Below are 27,943 nucleotides of genomic sequence, written 5' to 3' on the forward strand. Positions count from 1 at the left end.
CTGCAAACGCTTATGAATAAATAATTGTTGGACAATAAACTCCTAAAGAAAGTAGCGGGGAAAGTTCTATTAGTGATCAGCCATATATGGGAGAAGAATTTACCAAGATCAGAATGAGAAAAGAGTTTATTCCGAACAGAGCACACGGTCAAAAGGGACCACATGTGGGTTTCTGAGAGGAATCCCACCATCAGGGTGAGAGAACAGGTTTTCATTTTTGTGGTATTGAGAAGGTTAGCAATGAATGACATCTCTAGCGCTTTCTAAATTTTTTTTAAATGTTGAGACAGGATCTCACTTAGCAGCTAGTTTGTCCAGGCTGCCTCAGCCTCCCAGAATGTCGGGATTACATGTGTGTATCTTCACACCTAGCTGAGATTGGAGGGTTTTTTTTTTAAATAAGGGATTGAGATGTGGGAGAGGGTGTGAGTTAACAATTGCAGATATCTCAGAAATACATTTTCTGGGGCATCTTTTTCTTGCTAATCTTTCAGGAGCACCTCCTTTGTATCTAAAGCTGCACATCAAAGTTGCAAATTAATAAGACCATTTATACTTGGGCCTCACAGAAGGCCCCTTCTCACTGGATGAAAGTTATTTTTATCCCACACTGGTTTTGGTCAGGGTCAGTGTGTTATGCCTACTTAGAACATGCTGGGCAGGCTTGGTCTAAACAGGAGAATTTTTCCTGTGGAGTTTTAACCCGTTTGTTGCCAATGAATAATCACCACAATATTTACTGAGAACCTGCCATGTGTCCCGCCTCAGGCCTAGTCAGTGTGAAGTCAGTGAAGGAAAGAGGGGTTTGTTTGTTTGTTTGTTTGTTAGTTAATCCTCGCTTTCATGGGAGCATATTGAAGGAAAAGAAAAGGAGAAACAAAATACAAGCGAATTATACCTATCTAGACAGACAGCTATCCATACACATAGTAGAGGTACTGACGATATGTTAGAATTAGTAAATTCTAAGAAAGATAAAGCAGACAGGAGGGAGGGGCTGCAGTATTACAACGCGCCAGCCAGGAGAGCCTCCCTAGGATTGTGAATTTGAATCAAGAGGGTGGTGGCAAGTGGTCACAAGCAGAGGGAAGAGGCAAAGGACCCAAGGCTGGAGCGAAGGTTCAAAGATGGACAAGGAGCCCCTGAGCTTGAGGAGAGAAAAGGAGCGAACAGAACGAGCTGAGGCTGGACGAGCGGGGCAGAGCAGACAGCGCAGTGTGCACCCCGAGGCACGTCAGGGACCGCATCTGGGAACTCAGAAATGCTCGTTCTTGGGCCCCTCTCCGACCTATTCAATCAGACGCCGGGGTGGGTCCACAGTCTGCGTTCTAAGAAGCCTCAACCTAGCGACTGTGACGGGCTAGAAAGTTGGGAGACCCCTGGAGCAGGGGACCCCTTGGCGTTAGGATGGGTCGTTATTACTCTCAGCACGCCCAGGACTACGGCCCGCTATTCCCGGGGCTGGGAGGGCAGGGGACCCGCCCAGTGCTCGGCCGATCTGTCCGGCCCGCGCCCCGCACCGCCAGTCCGCAGCCGCGCTGTCCCCGCCGATCACCCCCGGTCCGGCCGGCAGGTGCAGAGGCGCCCCCGCCGGGAGGCCGCTCTCTCCGGCTCCTCTCCGCCCGCGGTCGCCCGCCCGTCGCCGGGATGCGCGGGGCCACCCAGGTCCCGGGGGACTCGGCGGGGCGGGGACCGCGCGGCGCGGGGCTCGGGATTCGCCGCCGTGTCCCCGGGCAGCGCTGATGCATGGCCGGGTTGGAGCGCGCGGCCCGGCCAGCGCCCTCTAGGCAGCGGAAGTGGAGCTTGCCTTACATCCGTCCTCCCCGCCTCGCAGAGTTGGGAGAGGAAGGCGGGGGGGTGTGGAGAAATAGAAGGAAAGTCCTGGCACCATGTAGGGCAGCGCCCCCCGCCCTGGCTCCGCGGCCGGCCGGGGACCCCCAGGCTGCGGCCATGAACGCGAGCGGCGAGGCCCAGAGCTTCCCGGGCCCGGTGCAAAGTAAGTGCTGTTCCGGGCGCAGTGCGCGCTCCGGGGCCCGGGCCCAAGCACGCCCGCGACGCAGCCAGCAGGCCTGGGGCCCCGAAATCGGGGTGACGGCCTCCAGCCGCGACACGGGGACCCGGCGGGCGCGCGGGGCGGGGGGCGCCGGGCCGGGCCGGGCGGGATGGGGAGTGGTGCCCGGCCCTGCTACCCGGGCGGGCGGGCGCGGTGGGGGAGGCGGGCGGCGCCCGGACCCTCGCGCTCCTGGGCATTCCCTCCCCGCCGGGCGGAGTCTGGACGCGGGAGGGAGGGAGGGAGGGAGCTCCGCGGGTAACCAGGGCAACCCGGAGGGAAAACTTCTGCCTCAGTGGTTCAGGTTTAGAGCCCGAGGACTGGAGATCTCGCCGGCGAGTTACAGAACCTTTCCGACCCCAGAGGTGGGCTCTGCATGGGCAGCGGAGTCCTGGCCGCTTTCTTTGAGTTTGGGGTTTATTTTAATTTTTCTGGTGAGGACATCACCCTTTTTCAAGTCCCAGGTTTCGCCTCCCACCTCCCCCGAGCACCGTGTCCCAATGTGTGGTCCAGGGACCGAGCGCACTCGGGCCACCTGGCAGCCTGAGCGTGTATGGAAAAAAAGAAAAAAACCAAAAGAAGCTCCGAGGGCCCCGCCCAGCAGACCTCAGGGGCGGGCCAGGGCATCTTGCGGTCCCTCGCCACCTCCTGGGCGATGCTGAAGTGCAGGAGTCTGAGAAGCCCCGGCCAGGGGTTGGCAGACCCCTGATATATCGTAAGTGCTCAGCTGGGCATTTGTTACTGTTGGCCCTGTCGGAGACCTGAGCTCCCAAACGTGGCTGGGCATTCCCTGCCCAGCTTATGAAAAACACAGATTTCCCCCCAAACCCCAGCCTCCCCACCTCAATGGGACTCAGTATCTCCTCTGTGGGTGCAGTAATGTCCACGTGGAAAGAGTAATGACCCCACCAGGTAAGGCATTTAGGAAAGCCGGTGGGCGGGGCATTGCTGGCCTTTGACAAGCAGCATCTCATTTAGTGATCTCAACAACCTCCAGGAAGTAGAAAGCTCTCTTCTCATTTAGGAGAAATGCCCAAACCCAAAATCACTGTGGGTGACAGTGTGAGGGTCCCAAGGAAGGTGTCGGCCATAACTTGGGTGTGTCCCACCCACGACCACCCCCATTATTTGGTATCAGAACTCCCTCATCCTGGGTATTAGCAGTCCTGTTCCACAATTAAGGAATCTCCACCAATGCCCAGCACTTCCTTTCTCCCGTCCTTGGCTTCCGGCTGCTTTCGTGGCAGCTCAGTCGCTATAGGGAGGCTGAGACAAGCACAAAGGCGTTGTTCCCGCCATCCAGGGGATGTCCAAGGACGTGGGGCACAGACTCCCTGCGAGGGGACACAGCCCAGGGCCTCTCCCTAGCCGGTCAGTCAGATCGTATTCCTCACGGAAACTTCTGGTCTTAGACCTGGGGAAAACTGGTCATGATACAAATCTAAGTTTTCAGAAAATGAGAATGCGTGGACGGACACCAGTCATACACACACAAAGGTAATCTTGTCTCATTTAACTTAGAGGGAAAATGGAAATCATGTAAATATTGTTGCAGAGATTATATGGAATACAGTGTTGCCATTAAATGTATCTATACAGAGATTTTAATGACAGAGCAGCGTGTTTATATAATATTAATGTAGGGAAAAGATTAGTTTACAATACACTATGATTATATGCAAAGTGTGATGAAAATAAAATATTTTGTAATGTTTATGGGAGTTTAGATGGAATAATTATAAGTGTTTTTTCTACTGTTTCTTCATGTTTCTCCCAAGCTTTTTTGTAAACATGAGCTTTCTTATAATAATACAAAAATATAAATAAAAATTAAAGTTCTCATATTAAAGACTTATTAATTCTATTTCCTTAGTTAACTAACATTTACATAATATTTTCTAATATAGTGCCAGATGCTGTCCTAAGTGCTTTGCAAATATCAACTCTTGGTATCATTACTGAAGAGAAATAATGTTCCTGTCAGTTAGGAATGAATTTTAGCTATAAGTAACAGAAACCTGAGCTGTGGTGTCCTGAAAAGAAGTCTGGAATTCATTGATACCAAGGTAGAATTAGAGGATCAATGAAGGCAAATCCAGATGGGTAGAGATCTTAGTATTTTCCTCATAGTTACAAGATGGCTGCAGAAGCCCTAACATCACATCTGCATTGAAAGCCAAAAGAAGAGGGACCAGTGCCAGCTCTTTCTGCTCCCTTTTTATCATGAATTCTAAACTTTGTCCGAGAAACTCTTCTAGCAGTGCACTGGAGGGGTTCACAGGTGTGTGAGTGGCCACAATTATTTGGACTAGTGGTTCTCATGGTTGTGGGGTATTTAGAAAGGTAAAAGATTGGTTTTCATAATGACCTTTCAGTTGGGGCAGGGGAGGCTGCTGGTCTGTCTTGCAAAATGCAGGGCAGCCCTGTTCATCAAAAACTGTCCTGCAAAAAATATCCACTGGGGGCCAGGGATTTAGCTCAGTGGTTCCGACGCCTGCCTCGAAAGCGCAAGGTCTCGAGTTCGATCCCCGGTACCAAAAAAAAATATCCACTGGAGGAAAAAAAATTCCATGGGACCCACTAACCACCACTTGGATCTGAGTAACTGCAGGTAGAACAGAATCGGGTTTCTGTGTGCCAGAAAGAAAAGGGAGGTGGAAAGAGCATTGGGCCGACATCAGCCTTGTCTGCCCTTGATCCCTGCCAAGATTCCGTCTGCATGGTTCCTGAGCCGATGGGAATTAATCTGCGACTTCCCTTTTGTCCCATGGAGTTCCAGGCAGCACAACGGTGCTGGTGGAGCTGACCCCCGACATCCACATCTGCGGCATCTGCAAGCAGCAGTTTAACAACCTGGACACCTTTGTAGCCCACAAGCAGAGTGGCTGCCAGCTGACCAGCGCTTCCGGGACAGCCCCCAGCACAGTCCAGTTTGTATCAGAGGAGACGGTGCCGGCCACTCAGACGCAGACCGCTACCAGAACCATCACCTCCGAGACCCAGACGATCACAGGTACCGCCGGGGCGCTTGAGGTTAGAGGTGGCCTGGCTGCAGCCCAGACACCTCCGTGGAACTTGTTAAAATACCTTCCCAGGGCCCGCCCCCTAGGCTTGCTGATCCATTATTTTTAATAAGCTCCACTGGGAAGCCAGCAGGCCAGTCAGGCCGGGAGCTGCTGGGTTACAGCAGCACTAGCAGGTCAAGGTGTTGTCACTTGGGAAGCAAGGCAGACAAAAACCAGGTTTCTCAAGCAAAACTGTACTAAGAAAAAAAGACTAGCATGGCAATAAAACAAGGGGTTGTTCGGGTCGTGGGAATATGTGTGAGCCTGAGTTTATATTACTTGTGTGAAGGAACAAAAGACATCATGATTTGTTTAAAATCTACAAATAAGCATTGATGTTGTCCTTCCTTTTGCTGTTGACCAGGAATAAGCCCATCCTATCCCTCTTCTCCATTGTGTCCACTCAACCTGTCAGAGTAGAGAGATCAAAAATTTAAATACACAAATGAAGCCATAAAAGTTCTAGAGTAAATATACCCAGAGATTCACACATATATACAGATATACACCTGTACCCATGCTCCTACACCTCTACCTACACCATGTGTCTGATGGGACCAGTAACCCATTTATGAGATACTGTAGTATGTGAAAATATATAAAACCAGTGCTGGGTATCACAGGGAAATGGAGAAATGTACTCCTTACTTAAAGGCATGCAAATTTAAGTTTTATAAATATATTGATGTGCTTACCAAAGAAGGTGGGTTGTAGATAGACTCCCTGCCCAGGAAAAGAATCATAAATGTTATTGCAAAAGGGTTATACCTTTTTCCAAAGTAAAAAACAAAGAGTCGAAACACAAACTTGGGGGAAAAATGTAGCAGGTATGATTAACCTAACATCCTTCATATACTGTACGAAGAACTCATAAAAACCAGTAAAAGCAAAAAAAAAGAACGGGGGGCCAGGGTTGTAGCTCAGTGACACCATGCCTGCCTGGCAAACGCAGTCCTGAGTTCAATTCTTGGTACCAGAAAAAATAAAATTAAATAACTAAATAAAGTAGACTGAATGGAAAAGAGGATATACCATTTTTAAAAAAGCACGAAGTAATTACGTTGTTAAGAGCAACAGGTGTGGGCTGGGGATTTAGCTCAGTGGTTCTAGCGCCTGCCTTGCAAGCACAAGGTCCCAAGTTTGATCCCTGGTACCAGAAAAAAAAAAAAAAAAGAGCAACAGGTGATATACCAGAGCCATTGAGCACAAAAGGACACGCCGTCACCTTGGTAATGACAGAACTGCAAATTAAAATAAGGAGAAGGCCTACCTTCATTCTCCAGGGATATAAATTTATATAACCTGGACAATTTTGTGGTCTTTCCCATTTTAAAACTTAAATTTTAAATTTCCATTTTAACATGTATCTAAACACATTTACTCAATAATCCTCCATCTGGGTTAGTTATCCTGTAAAACTTCCAAACAAACCAAAAAGACTGTTCCTTTGCAGTATGTGCCACAGAGTAAGGGAGCCTTCGTGTATGCTGTTTCCGGCGCTGAAATACCTGTCTGCACACAGGATCTGGTTTCATAGCATGCTCCCTCCCTGTGGGCCACCGCAGCCATGCTGAGGCCTTGCAGTTTCCTGAAAGAGCCCCGTGTCTTCCAGCCTCAGGCCTCACAGGCGCTGTTCCTCCTGCCTGGAGCCCACTTGCTTTTCCATAAAGGCAGGGCTCAGCTTCAAGGCATTTCCTTGGAGTCCATGGCTGACACCACACACTCAAGCGCACATAGGTCCCCTGCTATCCTTAGGTGGTTATTGGAGGTGCACAGTTAAGGTCTGTCCCCATCACTGACTGGTGGGTACCATGAGGTCAGGCCCGAAGCCCTCTTGTGGGCTGGCACCCATCCAGCACCCAGAAGGGCCCTGGCACAAGGCACACCCACCTACTGAGTGTGAACAGCCGCCAGTGTCATCACCTGCCTCCACTGGAGAGGCTGCTTCCCCCTCCTCCCTCCAGGTCCATCGCTCAGGATGCCTGAGGTCAGTCCTCTCTCTGCCCAGCCAAAAGAGGCATCTCCTGCCCAGCATGGAGGGAGACGCAAGCTCCAGAGCCAGGCTGCTGGATTAGCACCCCGTCCACTGCCTGGTGGCCCCAGCCTGTGGGCAGGTCCTTCTCCTCTCATTGAACAGTCGTTCCTTATGATGAGGTGTGTGATGAGCCACGCGGTGGGCCAGATGGAGTCACTGGGCCCCACTAGCACCCGCACTTATTAATGCAGAGACTGTGAGCGGGCGGAGAACGGATGACACAGTCTGCCCAAGTTTTAACACTGCCTGACTCAGCTGCCTGAAGCCATGTCAGCCAAACAAGCAGAATCCTGATTTCCTTTGCCTTTTACACCTAGGTGGTTTTCTGGGCCCAACTTTCCCCCAGTTTGGGCATCAGTGTTCCACAAGCTGTCTGTTCCAAGGAGCTCACTGAGGCACCTGTCCCCAGCCACCCCCCAACAATCCGCTCTGGAGGTGGGGCTTGGGCACCTGCGTTTCTAACAAGCCGGGGAGGGGGGGGGACCCCAGGTCTCGCTCTCTCCCTGCGGCCACACTGATTCTTCCAGATGCCCTCGGGAGACATTTTCCAGGCTTGTTTGCCCTTGGTTCAGCCCAGCCCTTCCTCAGTCACCTATGTCTCCCCTCTTCCCAGTGCTAGTGGAACATGCCCTCTGGCTTTAAAAGCTGTCTATTGTTATTGTTCGGCCTGTGCTTTAAGAACTTTCACATAAGGGAAGTAAAATTAGATAGTGATGGTGCTGAAAAAAATGAGCAGCCCTCACGCATTTGCAGAGTTCATGGGTTAAAATCATGCGACTTTGGAGTCAGGTCCCTGGGTTTTTGGTTTGGTTTGGTTTTTGTTTAGTTTGTTCTGGGTTTTTCAAGTGCTGGGAATGGAACCCAGGGCCTGTACCTGCTAGACAAGTGCTGCACCACAGAGCTACACCCCAAGCCAGGTCTCTAAGCTTGAGTCTTGGCTGTCCTTAGGAGCCACGTGATGCTGCCAAATTACAAGACCCCTCACTGTCTCATTTTAAAGTGGGCACAAGAATAAGTAGAGAGGCAACAGGGTTTTTTAGGTAAGAGTCTGTGTTCCTGGGACAGATGGCCTGGGATATGGAATCTTGGGTTTGACACTTGTGAGCCTCGTGACCTTGGGCACGTGGCTTACAGGCTGCAATTCCACTTTCCCCACAGTGACATCAGCAACTTAGAGGAACTTTGATTGGGCTCACAGTTAAGGGGATTCAGTCCGTGGTTGGCTGGCTCCAGAGTAGACACATCATGGTGGAAGAATATGGTAGAGCACAGGTGCTTAGCTTAGTTCATAGCACTATGAAACAGAGCAAGGAAATAGGGCCAGAAAGGAGAGACCTGGGAACCAGATACAGTGCCTAAGGTCATCCTCAGGACCTACCCAGACACACCCACAAGTCCGCCTTACTAACCCCCTGGGCATTTCTTAACCAGTCAGGTTGACACTTGCTTAATAGTCACATGTGGTAGGCAGACGGGGTTGCCCGGAACCCCGGGGCTGGGCTGTGCTCTTCTGTTCCGCATAAACAGTTTCACAGAATGTCAGTGTCAGACCAGACCACATTGTGACCACATTGGAGACCAGAACAGGAGTGCTCTGTAGCCACGACTAAGTCCAGAAAGAAGTGGGGCATGCATTGTCAGTCTTTCCTACTCCCCATTAATCTCAGTGATGGCTAGGTCTTTACCTATTAAAACTTTAGATCACAGAAGTCCACTTGCTTCCCAGCAGCCCTTAATTCAGGCTTTCCTAAGCCTCCCCCAAAAGCTTCCAACACAAACCCCAAACCTAGGGTAAGTTCTTTCTCCAGAGTTCCGTGCTGTCAGGTTTCTTCACTGCAGTGATGAATAAACTGATTCAACTGTGTCCTGGTCATCTTTGACCAGAGAACAGTGACACAGGGAAGGCCAGGCCACTGAATTGATTTTGAAAACCTTCAGAAAGAATCTCAAGGTTCAATTTGGCCGTGAGCCCCAAATAAGTAGTTTAATGTCTAGTTCACTAGACTGTAAATCTCCCTGCAAGTAGGGCCCCAGGGAGTCTGTTTTCTGCCCACAGCACCAGGCCTGGTACATGGTAGGCATTCAATAAAACCGTCATGGCCTAAGGGCAGGGAAGGGCTTCTGTAGGGAAGAAATGGGTTAAAGTGTAGAAAGCACTGGGCCATGGCACCCACCACATCACAGGGACCCAGGAAAGAGAGTTTGGGGGTAATTGTGTGCCTGAGGTCACAAAGATGCTTGCGCCTAGAGAATTCCAAGCCCCTTGAGGAGGGAGGAGGACTTGATCACATGATGTACAAGCCCAGGTGTTTGTGACAAGTGCAGCATAAAGGTGCAAAGAATTCACGGTACATCTATCCCAGCCAGGAGAACCAGAGGGAAAAAACTGTGAATGAGGTCAAATATATGATAGGCCTTGAATGTACATGAGCTTTTGAGAGGAAGAGGGTGGGAAAGAGGCACTTCCAGTGGACTGCAGCAGGGGAGATGAATTCCACAGGGCATCAGGGTGTGTGGTAGGAACCATGCTTTAGTTTTGGCTTTTCTCCTGGAAGTTGTTTAACATGTAATTCAGTAAGACAGCAAGAAGGATCAGGCAGTAATAATGTATCAGTCAGCTTTTCAGTTGCTGGGACAAAATACCTGACTCATTCAGCTTAAAGGAGGAGACATTTTTGTGGTTCATAGTCTCAAAGGTTTTAGTCCATGGTCAGGTGCTCCAAGGCAGAAACATCATAGTGAAAGGACGTGGTGGAAGAAAGCTGCTTAACTCATGGCATCCAGGAAGCAAAGAACAGGAAAAGGACCAGAGAGGAAGTGGCCAGGGATTAGATATGGTCCCCAGGATCACAACCTCATGCCCCTCCCTGACACAGCCAGAAGTGTGCTTTACAAATAATTTGCCCAAGATGACAAGGACTGGCAAGGACAGAAGGGAGCAGGATTGGATCTCAAAGCCAGGCTCCCTGGTTGCAGAACCTGTTCTCTTAAAGCCATACCCACTGCCTTTGAGGTTAGTCCTCTCACTGCAGTGTTTCTCAGACTTATTTGTGCGGAAAGCTGCTTGAGGCTTAGGTGAAATGCAGATCCCCCGGCCCCTCACCCTGGGGATAATGTCCCACAGGGTTGAGCAGAGTCCTGGATGCTGAGCCAGCCTGGGAGTGGCTGGATGGGTTAGTTCACGTGTCTTCTGCTGCTCTTAACAACACCAAACTAAAAGGACAAACGGTTCAGACATTCTTCAATGCCCACCCCCAGCCAGAGCAACAGGCAAAGCAGATGAGAGGTCGGTTCCACGGCTCAAAGGTGTCAATTTCCTTTCATGTTCTTGCCAAGCCCTGAGCCCCTCCACACACCCTCACTCTAACGAAGCTCCATTAAATGGACTACAGCAGAACTGTGCAAGAGAGGGCCAAGGCAAGAGGATACTTGGGAAATGTCTTAGCGTACAGCCATAAAGGTACTACATCAGAATCTCTGTCATGATCCAGTCTGAGGACCACTAGAGCAGGAGAAGGGGGAGGAAGGAGAGAAATCTGTTGGTGCCAGTGTCTGGCACATCAAAGTGCTTCATGGCTGAGGAATAAAAGAATCAAATGACTGGAAGGAAGAATGGGGCATGGAGAGAATCTCTGTTCTAATCCTGTTTTTAATTTCTCATGTTTGGAGGATTCTCATGCTGGGAAGATAGATTTTGTGATTATTTGCCTGGAACAGACCCCTCCTGTGGCTCCAGTTCAAACCAAAAAGGAGATTTTATTTAGAAGGATTGAAAATGATGGAGAATTGAGGGTAGAGATGCAGCTGGATCTTTAAAAAGCGATTGAACCGGAAGCTAGAAATGTACTAGGGCTTCCTAGACCCTCAGAGCTTAAAGAAGGGTCTTCCCATCACCACCTGGATCTTGGCACAACTCAGAACTACTGAATCAGAATCCACGTTTCAATGAGATCCTAAGGTGGTCTTCGAGCCCGTGGCCACTGGCAAAACGTACTACCCGCATGACTGTCCAAGGTTTGGACCTTCCTTTTTCAGAAGGAAAGTCCACACCAAGCACCAGCGGCGCTTTAGCACCACTTCCTAATTCCATGTAGTGAATCTGAGTGGCCCAGCTGCCATCAGCTGTCTGCTGCTAGGCCAATCAGCAGTGCCAGAGGGGGCGTGGCCAGGGAATCCACCAATCACCAGAGGCTCCAGAGACAGCGTGACCCAAGAGCTGAGTGGGAATGGACAAATGTGCAAACACCCTACAGGAAGAGCGTGGAAGAGAAAGAGGTGGAGTCCCTCTTCAAAAGCAAATTCTGAATTTGCAGTTGGGATGCCTGCCTGGAAAACTAGACCCCTAAATAGCAATCTTAAGCATGAAGCACACTGGAAGAAAAAACAGAAAATCTCAAAAGTTTGGAATATAGGATGATGCACCTAATATCCTTAATCTGTAAAGAACAAATCAATGGAAAAAAAAAGTGGAAATTGCAATAGAAATGAAATCATAGCATAACAGGTAGTTCACCAAAGAAGGTATGTGAGTGGAAAATGGTTTCAGCCTCACTCATTGTGGAATAAGTGCAGGTTAAACTCAGGTGGCTCCACTTTGCCCTGTCAAATCATGTCTTCAATAGCCAAGGAAAAAGAGAACGTAAATGGTTTCAGTTTTCTGAAATGATCTTACAAATGTGCATCACCAAGCAACAAACACCCAGACCACTTTGCCCCAGTTCTTCAACTTAAAGGAACATATGTGAAGAAACTAGGAATAAGTTAAAAATCCTGGAGAGTTGTTACTTTAAAAAAATCTACCTGGCCAGGGATGTAGCTCAGTGGCACCGTGCCTGCCTTGCAAGTGCAAGGTCCTGAGTTCAATCCCTGATACCCCCCAAAAAAGTCTACCTAAAAACCTCCTCAGTGTCCAGGGAAGAAAAGTGGTTTAATTATATTATGCAACAACCAAACTGATGGACTATTTGCAGCCATTAGAAATTGAGTTTTGGATAAAAGTACTGCAAAATGTTTTGACATACAAAATTGTATAATTGTTAATAACAAAGAGGAGAATATGAAATGATTTAAACTGTGAGTCTAGTTTTATACTTTTGAAATCTGTACGCACATCATATGTTAGCCGGGTAGTTCATCTCTGATTCAGCATATGTTCTTTAAGTGCGTGCCTTGCACCAGGCCCGGTGTTTGATGCTAGGAGACAGTGACAGAGAGACAAGTCTGTCCTTGTGTGGCCCATCCATCCAAATGGAAGAGCTCATGCTCTTTCAATAGTTCCACAAATAATTTTTTAATCATAGTGGAGAGAAGTGACTTGGGGAAGAAGTATAGCACAGAATGAGCATTTAATGTGAAGGTACACATTGCCTTGTTACAACCGCATTGGGCAGTTTTTATTTTCTTCTCTAATTTTCTGTACTTCCCAGATTTGCTACAATTAGTGTTTACTTTTACAGTGGCACCTCGGTTCATGAACGCTTTTGTTTGCACACAATATGGTTCACAAACAGAAGCATTTGGCAAAGTTTTGCTTGTTTTTGCGAACTCTGCCTCAAATAACGAACACGACCGCCATTGTTCCCGCATGAACATGAACGTGGCCATCTTTTCCAGAATCATGAAACAAATTAAGTTCATGAACTGAGATCCCACTGTATTTTATAAAAATAAATTTTTAAAACATAACTAAAAAGAGAAAGGGACTCTTAATGGAATTTTTGAATTGAAGATGAGGAAGGGGAAGCAAATTGGATTGGGAGATAGGAAAGCAGTCTTTAGACAGTTAGAGGACAGTGTGGGGAAAAGGAACTAAAGTTGGTCTGTGTGAGCCCAACAGGTTTGAGATGCCAGTGACTCCGAACTTTAGAGAAAAAGGTGTTGGTTTCCTATGGAATCCATATGTCCATCTGACGTGTTCAGGCAGCATCGAGACCTAAGATGCCTGTGCTGTAAACCGAGCCTAAACACAGAAGCCTCTTGGGTGTGTGCTGAGCACATGGGAGAGACAGAAGGGAAACCCGAAGAGGCAGAACCCAAGCTGAAATTGCCAGCAGGTGCGTGGGACTTGATCTGAGCCCCCTGCCAGCGTTGGGAATGAGTCCCTGACCTTTTTGCAAAAAGTTGTGAGACCCCCACATAAGACAAGGGCCCTTAGGGCCAGAGGACGTTCTCCTGTAGGGACAGGGCGTGACCCCCCAGGACACCTTCCACCTGTGGCCATGAGTCAGCTCCCTCAGCAGATCTCAGATGCTAGGTTGTCCCTGCTGCCTTTGCTTCTACTTGGGTGCCCTGAGATTCCCCAAGGCCAATGCCATTTGCTACAGAAAATCTATATACAAATGAATGAAAATCTATTACTGCACAGAGTTCCTGTAATATCAGCTGATAACTGTCAGGCACTTGCTGAGTGGCCCATTCTCGGTATATCTTAACCTCCTTGAATCTAAAATAATAGTTTCATCCCTGAGGTCCCTGCTCACCTTCCCACTTTACCAGCAAAAAACTCTGAAGAGCAGAGAAATGAGCTGTTCAAGATCCCACGGATAAGTGGTGGAGACAAAGCTGATCCAAGATGATGGAGCATCCTCACACCTGGGAATGTGTGGCCACCCACACCAGATCCCATTCAAAACACAAAGATCCTGGCAGAAGTGTTGGTCACCAGCGGGGCCTTGTGATCAAGCCCACCTGAAGGTTTTCCCAGGGATATCCCTGCTCACACAGGTCATACTGGCCATGCAGGATCCTGGGGAGAAGCCACATGTCCAAGTATGAGTGCTAAAGCCAGCCAGGAGGCTGGAGCAGGTGTCACCCATTGCCTTTTTGTTGCTATTGATTCCAGTCACCTGCAACAGAAGACATAATGTCATAGGCAGATGCTTCCCTGTTATATGCAAATATCACCTCACTGAGGTCTTCCAGGACCACCCTATGTAAAATCGCATACCCTGGTGCCCCCTTGGCCCCTCTCTGCTTTATTTCTCTCCATATATGTGGATTAATATCAGCACCACCTGATATATATATATTTGTTGCCAGAGTGCCAGCCTCATGCAGGCAGGGTTTTTAACCCTGTGGCCCACTGCTGTGTGTCTTGAATAGTGCCTGGGATGCAGGAGGTGCTTAGTAAGTGCATCCCGGATAAGTTAATCCATAATGACAAGTCATGGCGACTCCACACACCTGATCACTCGTCCTCACAGCTGTAGGAGCTGGTGATGGAAACTGTCCCCATTCTCCAGGTGAAGAAACTGAGGCAAGCCCTTGCTGGTGTGGTTACTGTCTACTTCAGGGGACTCCCATGTTGTGTGTAATTACCCTGCCTCCAAAATGAGCCCTGCCCCTTGCTCCGCAGTAACCTGTCCACACCCAGTGCTGCCTGCTGCCTCCCTGGGACGTGAAAAGCAAAGGCAACAAAAGCAAAATTAAGCTGAGCGCAGTGGTCCATGCCTGTACTCCCAGCTACTCAGGAGGCTGAGGCAGGAAGACTGCAAGTACCAGACCAGCCTAGGCAACACAGCAAGGCAATATCTCAAAATAAAAACAGGCTGGGTTGTAACTCAGTGTGAAGGTCCTGGGTTCAGTCCCCAATACTGGATGGGGAGAGGAGCAAAAAAATAGACAAATGAGACTACATCAAACTTTAACACTTGTTTGTTTGCTTCTTTGTTTGTTTGTTTTGAGACAGGCTCTCACTATGTAGTCCAGGCTGGCCTTGAACTCACTATATAGAACTCACAGTGATCCTCCTGCCTCAGCCTCCCAAGTGCTGGGATCACAGGTGTGTGCCACCACACCTGGTGAAACTTTAAAACTTCTGAGCATTAAAGAAAACAAGAGAAAGAAAGGGTAACTTATGAAATAGGACGAAACATTTGCAGATCATACATCTGAGAACAGACTAATATCGAACCCAGCCCGGGAAGCTGACGTTGGTGGCAGCAGGCAGCAGGCACACATCCTGTCCCCAGGGAGGGCAGAGAGCCTGCCGAGGGCTGCGATGACGCTGAGAGCTGACTTGCTGTGGCCTGACCACTCTACACGAAGCCAGCCCTGAGCGCCCTCCAGCACAGGTCCCTTATTCAGAAAGACTCAGAGCAGAAATCGGGGCGGTCGCATCATCTTGCCCTGCCAGCCTGGTTCTGCCACTGAAGTCCTGAGCCCTGGGAAACCACAGAGCCCCAGGCCAACTGGGTCCTGGGCTCTGCAGTTAAGAGTCCATGCCCTGGGTCAGAGTCCAGATCTGCTCAGTGTCCTCCCTGGAGTTCATGCCAACTCAGCCATGGCCACGCCCTGCCCTACCATGGCTCTTTATGCTTTGCAACAACCTCCTGACTTGGCCGTGGAGGTCGTCCCCGGGTGCCGGGGAGGAAGCAGCTCAGAGAGGTAACCTGCCGGACTCACCCCAATTCAGAAGCGCACTGAAGCTGTCTGCAGCGGTGGTGCATCTTACACGCGTGACACTGCTGTTGGCCAGCAGGCATCCACTGAGAAGTGTCCTGCAGCACTTGGTCATAGCCGATCCCACTCCCATCTCCTGAGCCAAGCTCTGTACATTTTTGGAACTATCGATTAGCTGCTGGTTAAAATGTTCCTGAGCAAGGTGTGGTGACACACGCCTGTAAGGCCAGCACTTAGGGAGACTGAGGCAGGATTGCAAGTTTGAATCCTACCTGAGCAACTTAGCAAGACCCTGCCTCAAAAAGGTAAAAGGGCTAGGGATGTAGCTCAGTGTAAAGGCCCTGCAGGTTCAGTTCCCGAGACCGAAAAAAATCTTCCTGAATATTCATGATGATTCGGGTGGAAAAATGAAAAGTAACTATGCACCAGGCAATGGGAACAGCAAGTCAATTTGATATTACTAAAGCGAATGCTTGTTGTGGGAGAAAAACTGCGGTTCCCTCATTTGAGGCTCGCCCCTGGGAAGCATGGAGAGGGAGGCTCATGCAGTGGCTCTCAGACACCAGCGTGTACCCGGATCATCCAGGAAGCTCGGTAAAGCCCACATTGCTGGGTACACCCAGCAGTGTGAGATCAGCGGGTTTGGGGTGTGGACTGGTGCTACCGGGCCAGGATCCTGCCTTGAGACCCAAGCAGAGTATGTGAAACCTGGAAGGAACAGTAGCCTCCCAGGCCACAGGGACATGGTAGCCAGAGGCTGCTGTGGCCAATTTGTGCATCAGAGAGAAGCGGCATGAAGATGGGACAAAAGTTGGTCAGAATCTTTCAGTTGACTTTTTAAAAGAGCCTCTTACCTTCCCGGGACATATTTTCACTGAGAAAAATGGAAACCACGAGTTTGCTCAAAACCAAATGCTGTCAGTACGCAGGTGTTTAAACGACATACATTAACATTGCTGAAGGTGCTGAGGGAGACAGAGGTCAGGAACCTGGGTTTCTTGCAAATGGCCACAGACTAAAGAGTGCATTCGGGGGCCGGGGATTTAGCTCAGTGGTGCCACCACCAGCCTCGCAAGTGCAAGGTCCCGAGTTTGATCCCTGGTACCAAAATTTTAAAAAGTGCATTCAGTAAGTATAAAATAAAATATCTAAGGAATATTCAAGCATTGGGTCATAATGTGTTTCAGTGGCAAGATTCTTATTGTATATAAAATAATGGTGCATCTTATAATCTGTGACATCTTAGATTCAAAGAAATATGGTATTTGAGGAGAAAATATAATCACCTCAAGGAGGCATGCATATTATAGCTTTGGGCTAAGCTGAAAATCGTAGTGTTGTTGGGCCCATGTTGATCTAAATAAACATACTCTGTAGATATAATGGCCAAAGTGTCAGATAGACCATAGTGACAGTGGCTCCCAAGTCTTCATGAGACCTCTCAACCTGACACATCCACCCAATGGACAAGCACTGTTGGCTACATTTCCTCCTCATTCAAAGCTAAATCTCCTGTGACAGATGATAGTCTAATAAAGGAAGGAAGGATTTCCAAGCCCCAAACCATAGAGTTCATTAACAAAGTAGTCATAAAGTTTTTTATAAGAAAAACATTCAAGACTACCTATTATAACTTTTATAATAGTATTTCATATTTGGACTCTAGCTTTTTTTTTTTTTTGCTTCAAAACTTCAATGAGGGTACAAGGGCACATGTGGAGTACTTATGCTAAGGAGAATGTCCATTAAGACTAGTTTTGCCCAGAAGTCTTGCTATCCATTTCTCCTGGTGGTTTCTTAGAGTTTTATGATACAGCTTATGAAAGTGCCTCAGGCCAGTGACTGCAGTTGACAGCAAACCTACCTGGTGTATGTTATAGGTACATTTCTTTTCATTCAGGATTTGATGTTATAGAGCCCTGGCTCAGTATCTGATTCCCTTGCTTTCCACTTAGGTTACAAAATGTCTGCCACATCTTCACCCCATCACTTCCACAGAGAGAAAGTCAGCCAATGCAGGGACCAAGAGTGAGCTTTTCATGGGTAGGAGATGTAGCTCAATGATACCTGGCTTATCCGGCATGTTCAAGGCCTTGGCTTCAATCCTCAGCATCAGAAAAAAAAAAAAAAAAAAGAGCTTTCCTCAACTCTTTCTCTTATTACTCCTAATTTTTAAAAAAAATCAGGAAAGAAAATCCTTTACAGAAGCCCCATAGCATATATTCTCTAACATCTCATTGGCCAGAATTGGGTCATGTGGTCACTCTTAAGCAGAAAGGGAGTCTGGGAAAGAAATCTAGCATATTCATTCTCTACAAACAAAGGCAGGCCAAGGGAATGGCTGTTGGCTATTTATATTCTGAAAATAAACACTATGTCTTTTAGTTTCAGCTCCAGAATTTGTTTTTGAACATGGGTATCAAACCTATCTACCCACGGAAAGCAATGAAAACCAGACCGCCACAGTCATCTCTCTCCCAGCCAAGTCACGAACCAAAAAGCCAGCGACCCCACCTACTCAGAAAAGGCTTAACTGTTGCTATCCAGGTAAAGGCAGCTTCTGTCCTACATGTGTAGAGGATGTGACATTTAAGCTGGTTCCGGAGCCCTTCCTTATGGATTCTTGACAAATGGATGTCTCCAAATGGCCTGGCTATAACCCAGAGCCACACAGCCCTGACAGCAGCATGTGCTCCCTTCCTTGCCTGACCCTGGTCCCTATGCCTCCTGGCTCTGAACCTTATTGTGAAATGGAAACAGGAGAACTTCAAGTTGCCACAAATATTTCTTCCCATGCTATATGTAGGTTAAGACATCTAAAAGGATTTTTCCTCCTTTACTCTTGTTTTAACTTTTTATTCTGGAATAACTTCAGACTTAAAGAAAAGTTGGAAACTAATATTTATTTATCCTGTTATCAAATTTTTTGACCTTATTCAGCTTTCACCAATTGTCTCACTGAAAAGAAAAACATTTCCCCTCCCTGGTCAAACCCATGACCACTTAGGACATTTGTTTCTTCCGTGTCTTTAGTTTCCTCTAATCAGGACCAGGACAGTTTTGTGTTTCATGAACTTGACATTTCTGAAGAGTGTGAGCCAGTCCTTTTCTAAACCGTGCCTCTGTTTGGGTTCGTCTGGGGTCTCCTTGTGATTAGATTGAGGCCACAGAAGCAATGCTGGGGTCTCGCTGCCGTGCTTAGGGAGGTCCATGATATGGTTTGTGCCCTCACTGTGCTGGTAATTTTTGTCACCTGATTAAGAAAATTTCTAAGGCTGGGGATTTAATTCAGTGGCACCGTGCCTGCCTTACAAGGGCAAGGTCCTGAGTTCAATCCTCGGTACCAAAAAAAAAAAAAGAAAATTTCTGCAGGTTTTTTCTACTTAAAAGTCACTCGGTTTCCCTTTGTCATTCATCTGTCCTTGTGTTTTTGTTTGTTTTGCTTTGCTTTTAGGTTGCCAGTTCAAGACTGCCTATGGCATGAAGGACATGGAGCGGCATCTGAAAATCCACACTGGTGAGTACCACGTCCTTAGCCAGCGAGCCCTGCACAGCGGGTCCAGACCAGTCACATGGGGAATGGGACTTGAAACCTCACAGTTGTCCCAGGAATACAAGGGCAAACTAAATAAAACTAAGATGCTGTTTTTGCATAAAATCCAGACACAGAGAGGCTGGGGACAAACTTAGCAAGTAAGAATGGGAACCACAGCAGCCACCTTGAGAACTGGTCTGCCAAAATTAATTTCACTTGGATGCACATTTTCTTCTCATTTTGAGGAGATGACCCTGTCCGTGTGTGTGTGTGTGTGTGTGTGTGTGTGTGTGTGTGTGTGTGTGATTAGTAAAGAGAAGAATAAAGGGAAACAATAGCAACTTTTCTCTATGCGTCTTTGCACTGTATGATTGGATGCACTGGGTGTGTTATTTTTATTATTTTGAAAGGGAAATTTAATAAATACTTTCTTTAAAAGGAGAGTAAAAGTTCAATGAATAAGAAAAACAGCTATTTCTCATGATTTTCATTTTCCTGAACACAACTATCCCTTAATATCTGCTGGGAATTGGCTCCAGGGTCCCCCACCCCTACCCCCAAGGATACCAAAGTCTGAAGGTGCTCAAGTTCCTTCTAGAAAATGGCACAGAACTAACTAACTTTCTTTCGTCCTTTCTTTCTTTATTTCTCTCTTTCTTTCTTATACTAGAGTTTGAACTCAGGGCCTTCACCCTGAGTTACATCCCCAGCCCTTTTTAAATTTCTTAATTTTTTTGTTTTGAGACAGGGTCTCACTAAGTCCCTGAGTTGCCCACCCTGAGCTTGAATTTACCATCCTCCTGCCTCAGCCGCCCAGAGAACTGGGATGACAGGCATGTACCACCATGCCAGTCTCTTTTCATATACTTTAAATCACTGTAGATTACTTATAATGCCTAATGCAATGTAAATGTTATATAAGTCATTGTTATACTATTTTTTATTTGTATTTTTTTGTTATTATAGTTTGTTGTTTATTTTGAAATATTTTGGATCCAGAGTTGGTTGAATGCACAGAGGCAGAACCCAGCATATACAGAGAGCCAACTGTATATTATTTTTAGCATTTCCCAGATGGGTTACGTGGAGAAAGAATTGCTTTTAGGCTGTTTTAAAGTATTAGCTACTCATATTCAGGTGACGCAGACATGTATCAAGTCAAAGAGTGTAAATGTGTGTGAGCTAGGGACACAGAGATTTGACTTTGGCTTCATAATTGCCCAAAGCCTGTCATTCAGCCTCAGTCTTTGGAAGATGAAACAGCCAATGAGTATGTCTTGCACTGCCCAGCCATGGCAATGGTTGCCGCATTGCAGTGGGGCCACCATCATTATCCAACCGGCCTCATGGTGTCGTGTGCTTTGGATTGTTTCTAACTATCCAAATCTTACATGTCCAATATCAATATCAATACACATTTTACTGTAACAAGCCATGGAACCCTCCACGTGGATTTCATGTGTTGCATTTCCATCAGTCAAGTGTAGCATGTTTATCACTGAATGAGCAAAGTACTTTAACCATTAACAATGATTGAAAAAGCCATGTAAGAGTACAGATGAAGGTAACGACTTTAAGTCTATCTGCAAATCCACATCTACACACAGCCCGGTTTGTGTTTGTAGGATGATCTCTGCTTAACTCGAGCGTCTCTGACATCTTCAGGTCCAGGAGTTGACTAGGAGGTGTCCTTAGTTACTTGAGAGAGGAGGGTGTGCTTCATAAGCCCTGGAGGATGGGGAAGTAGCCCAGGGCTGTGGATCTTGACCAGACGAGCTGGCTGCAAACTGTTCAGCTCTGCCACCTACAGGTGTCTGATGGGTATTGCAAGAACACGCAGTCCAGTGACTGACCACAGGGACTGCCATACTGTACTGATTGTTCCTGGATTTTTAAATTTGACTGCGAAAATTTTTAATAATAAAACTATAGTCTTAAAGAAATATTAGGTATATTCTTAAATTCCAAATATTCTAAGAGAATAATGATCCGTTTTGGCTGGCAACTTATTACAACACATGGCTGTGTAGAATTTGGCCAAAATACACATTTGGTATATAAAGTAAAAAAGTGAAAATCTCTACTCGTGGCCAGCCTCCTTCTAATCCCATGCCCCAAAGTCATCAGCCTTAGTAGTCTACTGGGTATCATTTTAAAGTTTTTGCATGCTTCTGAAAACAGACACTTCCCATCTTTTTTTTTTTTGGTATGGGGGATCGAACTCGGGTCCTCGCACTTGCGAGGCAGGCGGCGGAACCACTGAGCTAAATTCCCGGCTGACACTTCCTATCTTACTGAGTTAATTGTACATATACTATCCCTGCACCTGCTTATTAATTTAACATTGGGCATATTTGTCCCCTAGTAGGCACATAATCTATTTTGTTCTTTTCAGGGGCCAAGTAGAGAACTTACTCAGTAGTTTATGATGCAACCATAACATTAAATACTTCAGCCTTAAAAATCAAGTGCTAGGTGCTTAATAGTGTGAAAATATGATCAAAATTAGGTTAAGCGCAAGAAAGTAGTCGATAGGGAAAGAGTGTAGCAAAAAGATAGTCCTGGATTCTAGTCCCAATTGTTAGGAGGGTTAAATAAAATAATTAAAAGGGCACAGAGCTGTTCAAAAGGTGCTTAAGTTAATGGTAGCCAAGAGAGGTTTTTTGATACCAAGAAAACTACACACGTTCTTGGAAGAATGTACGAGAGGTCAGTGACTTCTGGGCCTGGTGGCTCATGCCTTTGATCCCAGCACTGTGGGAGGCTGAAGCAGGACTGCAGGTCAAACCCAGCCTGGGCAACTTAGCAAGAACCTGTCTCAAAATTAAAAAAAAAAAAAAATTAAAAAGGTTTAGGATGTAGTTCAGGGCAAAGGCCCAAGTTCAAAAAACAAAAACTCTGTACCTGCTCATAGATTGACAGGTATATCAGTGAGATTCAGAGTAAGCTGCTGCAACCAAGAAACCCACACAGGAGCGCAAGCAAGGCTTTGTGTGTCTCCGTGGAACCATCCAGAGATAGGTAGGCGGTTGGGGACAGGTAGGCAGCTCTGTTGCAGGAGAGGATCCTGGAACTTCAGTTCCTCTTGCTGTGCCCTTCCTCCGCCACCTGCAGGGTATGGCCACATCTGCCCACTCCCCAGGTCTGGGTTACAGCTGGCAGGAATCGGGGAAAGAAAGAGTGGAAGCAAGCAGTTACCTTCTATGAAAGGGACACATTTTACCTTCTCTGCCGTTGCCTTGACAACCACCTCATCACAGGCCTAGCTGCAGGGAAGACTGGGAAAGGTGGTCTCCCGCTGGTCAGCTCTGAATTCTTCCAGAAGCTTAGGGGTTGCCCATTTGAGGGTGTGTCTCTGTTGGAAAAAGACAAAAGGGAATAAATACAGGAGGCAATTAACTGCTTCTTATTTTACATAGCTATATACATTTTCATTTCAGTGACCTTCTATTTTAATTAATAAGGAATTCATGTTCATGGTTTGAAAATTCCAATAAGCAAAATAAAAGAAGAAATACCCCCACACACACAGCATTAGCTGCTTGCCAGTCACCATCCAGCCTACAGGAGTTTTCTAAGCATCTTCTGGTGGTTGCATACTGTATTTTTCCTAAGGTGGCAGGAAGTAAGCCATTTCCCCTTAACCTTGTTCCCTGATGCCGTTTGTGTTGTGTGTGCGAAGGAGACAAACCCCACAAATGTGAGATCTGTGGCAAGTGCTTCAGCCGGAAGGATAAGCTGAAGACCCACATGCGGTGCCACACCGGCCAGAAGCCCTACAAGTGTAAGACGTGTGACTATGCCGCCGCCGACAGCAGCAGCCTCAACAAGCACCTGCGGATCCACTCGGACGAGCGGCCCTTCAAGTGCCAGATCTGCCCCTACGCCAGCCGCAACTCCAGCCAGCTAACCGTGCACCTGCGCTCCCACACCGGTAAGCGTGCCCGCGGCCCCTGCGCCTGCGCTCTTCGCCCAGCGCGCCTGAAAGCCTTGGGCGACAAAGTAAGAAAAGGACTCGGCCGTCTGTGGTCATCCATTTGCTTGCGGTTTTGCTTTTCATCTGCCTAGCAGAGCCTTTTGTGGTTTAAAAAAAGCAGAGGGGGGAGTGACCATCAAGTTGATAACTTTACATAACTGTATGGCCGTAACCTGTTCACTGGTAAAGCATGTCCTTGAGAAGGTCCACCAGGTTAAATAGAGTTATAAAGCAATGCAGCTTTAATACACTTCTGCATTACGGTTAGGCATTTCAGTAATTGTGTTGTCATTTTTTTGTTTGTTTTTTGAGAGAAGGTCTCCATGTGCAGCCTAGGCTGCCCTTGAACTCACAGTGTAGCCCAGTCTGGTCTGGAACTCATCATCCTCCTGTCTCGGCCTCCTTAATGCATGTGCCTCCCAGGCATGTGCCGCCATGCCCAACCCTTCAGTAATTTTTAAAGTATATTCTGGTTAGTTCAGCCTGGAACAGCTTGGTCAGAAAAGTACAGCGAGGGCTTTGGGGTTATAGCTCGGTGGCCTGCAATGCGCGAGGCCCTGGGTTCAATTCCCAGCACTGTAAAAACAAAAAATACACACACGTATATACACAGTAAATGGTCCACAGAGTTTTTGACTCAGTATACTACATATGCTTTTCTTTCGGCATTTGTTATCAGCTAGCTGTTGATTTAGTAATAGTGTATAACAACCACCACCCAATCGGAACTGCTACTGTAATAAATATTCAGTGCTCCCCTATTTCAAGTCAGCAGGGGGCACTGTTGATGGCTCAGCATGATCTCATGTGGGAAAGGCTGGAGCTCACACACCTCAGCTGGGAATCTGCTGGCTGTGGACCAGTCGGGGCTCCACTGGCTTTGGCTGGGGTGGTCTGGCTGTGCTTGGCCATCTCTGATCCTCTTCCTGGTACCAAGGGCTGCCCCGGGCTTGTCGCTCTCAGGATGATGGCAGAGATACAAGCAAGCAAGCCCCATTGTGTATGCCCTCTGCTCGTCTCTGGTTGCTCTGGGCTGCAAATACCATATTGTCTAAAGCAGGCGATGTGGTTGGCCTGGTGTCGGGGGTGGAGCTGAGCTCATCCACACTGAGAGGTTGCCACAGGCTATGTGGCACAGGTCTGGGACATGAAGGGGCTGAAGAATTGGGGCCATTTTTGTGGAAATCCACCTTTATCCCCGCCATCATTCACATCTCCCTGACAATCAAAATGTAGTCACACAGCCTCCCAGGCCCCCACAAATTTCATCCAATCACAGGAGTGGGATTGTGTGATCTCCATCGGGTCAGGATATGGCTTATTTTTATCTAGAAGCCCAGTAAGAAGACAAGATATCTGGTTTCCAACATATAGTGGTAAAACAGAGCCAAGATAATTGCAATAACCCTGACGTTGGCAAGCAGAAACGTGGGAGGCCCTAACAGTCACCGGTGTGGAGGATTCTGTGCTCGGGTCTCCCCAAGCACAGGGAGAAGGGGAAGTTTCTTGATTGGCTTTGGGTTCACTCCCTGCTCCTAGGCTCTCTGACACCCTTTCCACCCTCCCTTAGCCACTTCTGAAGAGGACTGGAAAATGTACTTTGGCGAAACTTTCTCAGCCTACTTCCTGCCTACTGAAAGCTGGGAGTTTTCTACATTGTAATCTAGGCTGGTGACAGTTTTGCCAGGAGAGCTATCTGTATGCCAAAAGCCACACAGTTCTTTTGGAATATTGCTACTCTTTCTAAATTCAAGGGTAGGTGCTTTCTTCCTGTAACATTCTGTGCATCCTATGAGTCCTTTTGCCCGGGTAAGAGAAGCTACTTGACACCAAATAATTCCTTCGAAGATTTTAACAGATTCTTACATTCACACCTCTCGTTTCTCACTTGCTCTTTGAGATCAGTTCCCTGGACAGGATCTTTGTCCCTAGGCTTTTGTTTTGCTTTGAAAAGCTAGCTGGAGATGACTTGGAAGAATCTGGCTAGAGATGCTGCCTGGAAATGAAAAATTATATCCAGCAAATCTTTGTCTTTCTCTGTTCTCTCTAAATTCTGTGTAAAAAGTGGCCAGTTCTTTTTCAAGATTTTCTTCCTTGGAGGATCGTAGTCATATGCATCTTCTAAAACACTTTCACTGTTCTGCCCAAAATTTATCTCTTTACTCAAATCCCAAACCCATGTGTATTTTTTGTCTTCTAAGTTATTACAGATGACATTTTTACCAAATACCTACCATTAAATATTTGCCAGTAAATATGAATTGCCATTTTTCCAACTTCCCCCTGTAACTCAATCCCGTATTTTGGTTCTCCACTTGGGCAGCACCCCACTTCTAGGTATCAGTATCTACATCATGATTTTCACAATGATGCAGTATAATAAAAAATCCCTTTAAACCTATGTAGATACAACAGTGTACCTTTTCCAGCTGGGGATGGCCTAGGTAGGTAACTGCTGAACATGGCTGAACTCACAAGTCTGAAATCTGCAGGCCATGGCAGGCTGTCCACTAACCTGCAGCACACAGCTGTCATTCTTCTCCTGGGACCAGTGGGCTAGGGCAGGACTGACCTCCTAGCAATGACCGAGGCATAAGAAAGTAAGCAAGCACCAATGACAGGGGCATTACCAGCCATTACTGTGTCCAGTCTGCTTGACATACCATCAGTCAAATCCGGTGACATGTGTGAGCCTGTTGTATGCTATACCTGGTCACCCTCCTTTGTTGGGAGAGCATGACGATTGCCTATGTGGCAGAGGCCACAGCCACCTGGAGGGATGGGAGGGAGGAAACTTGGGGACATTTATGTGATCTGCTACAAGTTAAGACATCAAGATAACTGATGTCCAACTGATTTCCTTCACAAATTTCTCCCAGCCTACGTTAGAGAAGCTAACCTATGACTTATAAGGATGACTTTAACCTTATGGTACCATCTTTAAATTGACCTGGAAGAGGTCTGATTTCTAAAAATTTAGGTGTGTGCCATTTATGCATTGCCTCCATGGGATGTTCATTTTCTCTTTTATAAATCTGTGACACTTCTAAATTTTTAAATTAATAGGATTCTGTTCTTACCTTTCCGTTGATTTAATGTACTACAGATAGCTACAAGTCATTTCAGTAGCAACCTAAACTCAAGAAAAATCTATCAGCTTAATATGTCAGTCCCTTATTCATTGAATAACATTCATTAGGCCCCACTGTGGACTGGACACCTTGGAGATTGGGTAGTTGGTAGGAACAACAGTCATCAGCCTGTGAAGAGCTTAGAGTTTAGCAGGACTATTGGACCAGGATGTCTCACTGAAGAAATAAATGTATGGTTAAAGGAAAACACATAGGATGATGAAAGGATTTAGATCCTTTGCTTTCATGTCAGAAAGTTGTTAGGCTCTGTAACTTAGCTGTGAGATTTGGAGATTTGGTTACCTGGTTTTTCTGGGTTTGACTTCTGTGGATTACAGAGGGGAAGGGAGAGGGGGAGAGAGAGAGAGAGGAGAGAGAGTCAGAAACAGAGACAGAGACGGAGACGGAGACGGAATGAGAAGAGCGATGACTGTCTCTGTAATATGGGCAGAAACTCTACAAGAACACCCTGAACAGGAACTCCTCCTCTGGTACCTAGACATCTCTCTGCAGGAATCCCTGTAACATTTAGGAGGTAGGGCCATGCATTTGGATGGGAAGAAATTGCATCTTCATTTTTATAACCTATCCTGGAACTTGGTGTGTCCTTCAGTGGCAAATATGAAGTAGCCAGTTGATAATGGTGCCTGGGAACTTGTCACCAGTAGAAATCAGATGTTTACATACCAATTGTTGCATCTAGATTAAAATATCTTTTACAGGGCCAGGGATTTAGCTCAGTGGTTATGCTGCCTGTCTTGCAAGTAAAGGCCAAGGACCCAAGTTCGATCCCCGGTACCAAAAAATATTAATTATATATATTTTTTGGTACCAGGGATCGATATATATATATATATATCTTTTACACTCTTCTTTATTTAGAAATTGCTGTAGTTATAAGACCCGCCACTAGATCTGTTGTGTAATACATTGATAAGTACACATACTGCCATATCACAAATTTTTCTTTTAATATTTTAGTAATTATTTGAATATAATTGGTTTCTTTGGAATTCCTATTTTTTTGGTCTTAGTTTATTTTGTGTGTTTAAAAGATGATTCTTAGAAGGGTTTTGTGGGATTCACTAAACTTCCAAAAGGGGGTGATGGCATAAAAAAGGGTTTTAACAACAACATTCTAAGGCAGGAAAAATCAACTTTTTCTGAAAACAGCCAGGTAGCAGATGTCTTAGCTTTGAGAAAGCCATAGTACAGTGCCTGGTCACAGCAGCTCACCTTTGCCATTGTACTATGAACAAGTGGACATGGTTGTGTTCCAATAAAACTTTATTTACAAAAATAGGCAGTGGGCAGGATTTTCTAGAAGCTTGTTAAATTGCTCCCTGCCACCTCTAACTGAATTTATTAAATAGCTCCTTCTGGTGTTGTAAGCCCTCTGCCAAAAAGCTGAAACACAATCCCAGTTTTTTGGAGTGTACAGCCTGGGAAGGTGAACACGGGTTAAATGTACAGCTAATTATCTCGCTTTGGAACCCACCTGGGTTGGACTCTAAGCCCTGCCGCACACTACTGAGTGACCATGAGCAAGTTATAGAATCTGCCAGGGCCTCAGTCTCCCCATTTGTGTAATAGTGTAGGACTGCTAACAATAGCGCTCACCTCCTGGGGATGCCGACGGCATCTAATGAGACAGTTCGGTGGAGCGCTCAGTGAAGTGCCTGTTGTCCCAGAAGCCACCGAAGACTGTTAGTTGCTATTAATTTCACTTGCTTCAACAATATTGAAATTGA

At 46.8% G+C, this 27,943-nt stretch overlaps 1 protein-coding gene across 6 annotated transcripts in view; it reads left to right on the forward strand.

Moving 5' to 3' along the window:
- The first annotated feature begins 1,792 nt into the window (after nt 1–1,792).
- The window catches only part of Zfp64 (ZFP64 zinc finger protein), a 77,028-nt gene continuing 50,877 nt past the window's right edge, over nt 1,793–27,943 (forward strand). Inside the window, exons 1-5 of one of the 6 annotated variants that reach the window (XM_087197700.1) lie at nt 1,793–1,996; nt 3,497–3,547; nt 4,824–5,063; nt 19,005–19,067; nt 22,768–23,019. In XM_087197700.1, the coding sequence (XP_087053826.1) occupies nt 19,031–19,067; nt 22,768–23,019 (289 nt within the window). In that variant the 5' untranslated portion in view covers nt 1,793–1,996; nt 3,497–3,547; nt 4,824–5,063; nt 19,005–19,030. Of the gene's footprint in view, nt 1,997–3,496; nt 3,548–4,823; nt 5,064–17,935; nt 18,098–19,004; nt 19,068–22,767; nt 23,020–27,943 lie in introns of all 6 variants that reach the window. The other 5 variants (XM_013077158.3, XM_021239104.2, XM_004858036.4 and 2 more) reach the window with 5 other exon arrangements.

Source organism: Heterocephalus glaber, unplaced genomic scaffold (assembly GCF_053883595.1).
Source record: "Heterocephalus glaber isolate CG9 unplaced genomic scaffold, H.glaber_assembly_v1.0 deba00001673, whole genome shotgun sequence".
NCBI lineage: Eukaryota > Metazoa > Chordata > Mammalia > Rodentia > Bathyergidae > Heterocephalus > Heterocephalus glaber.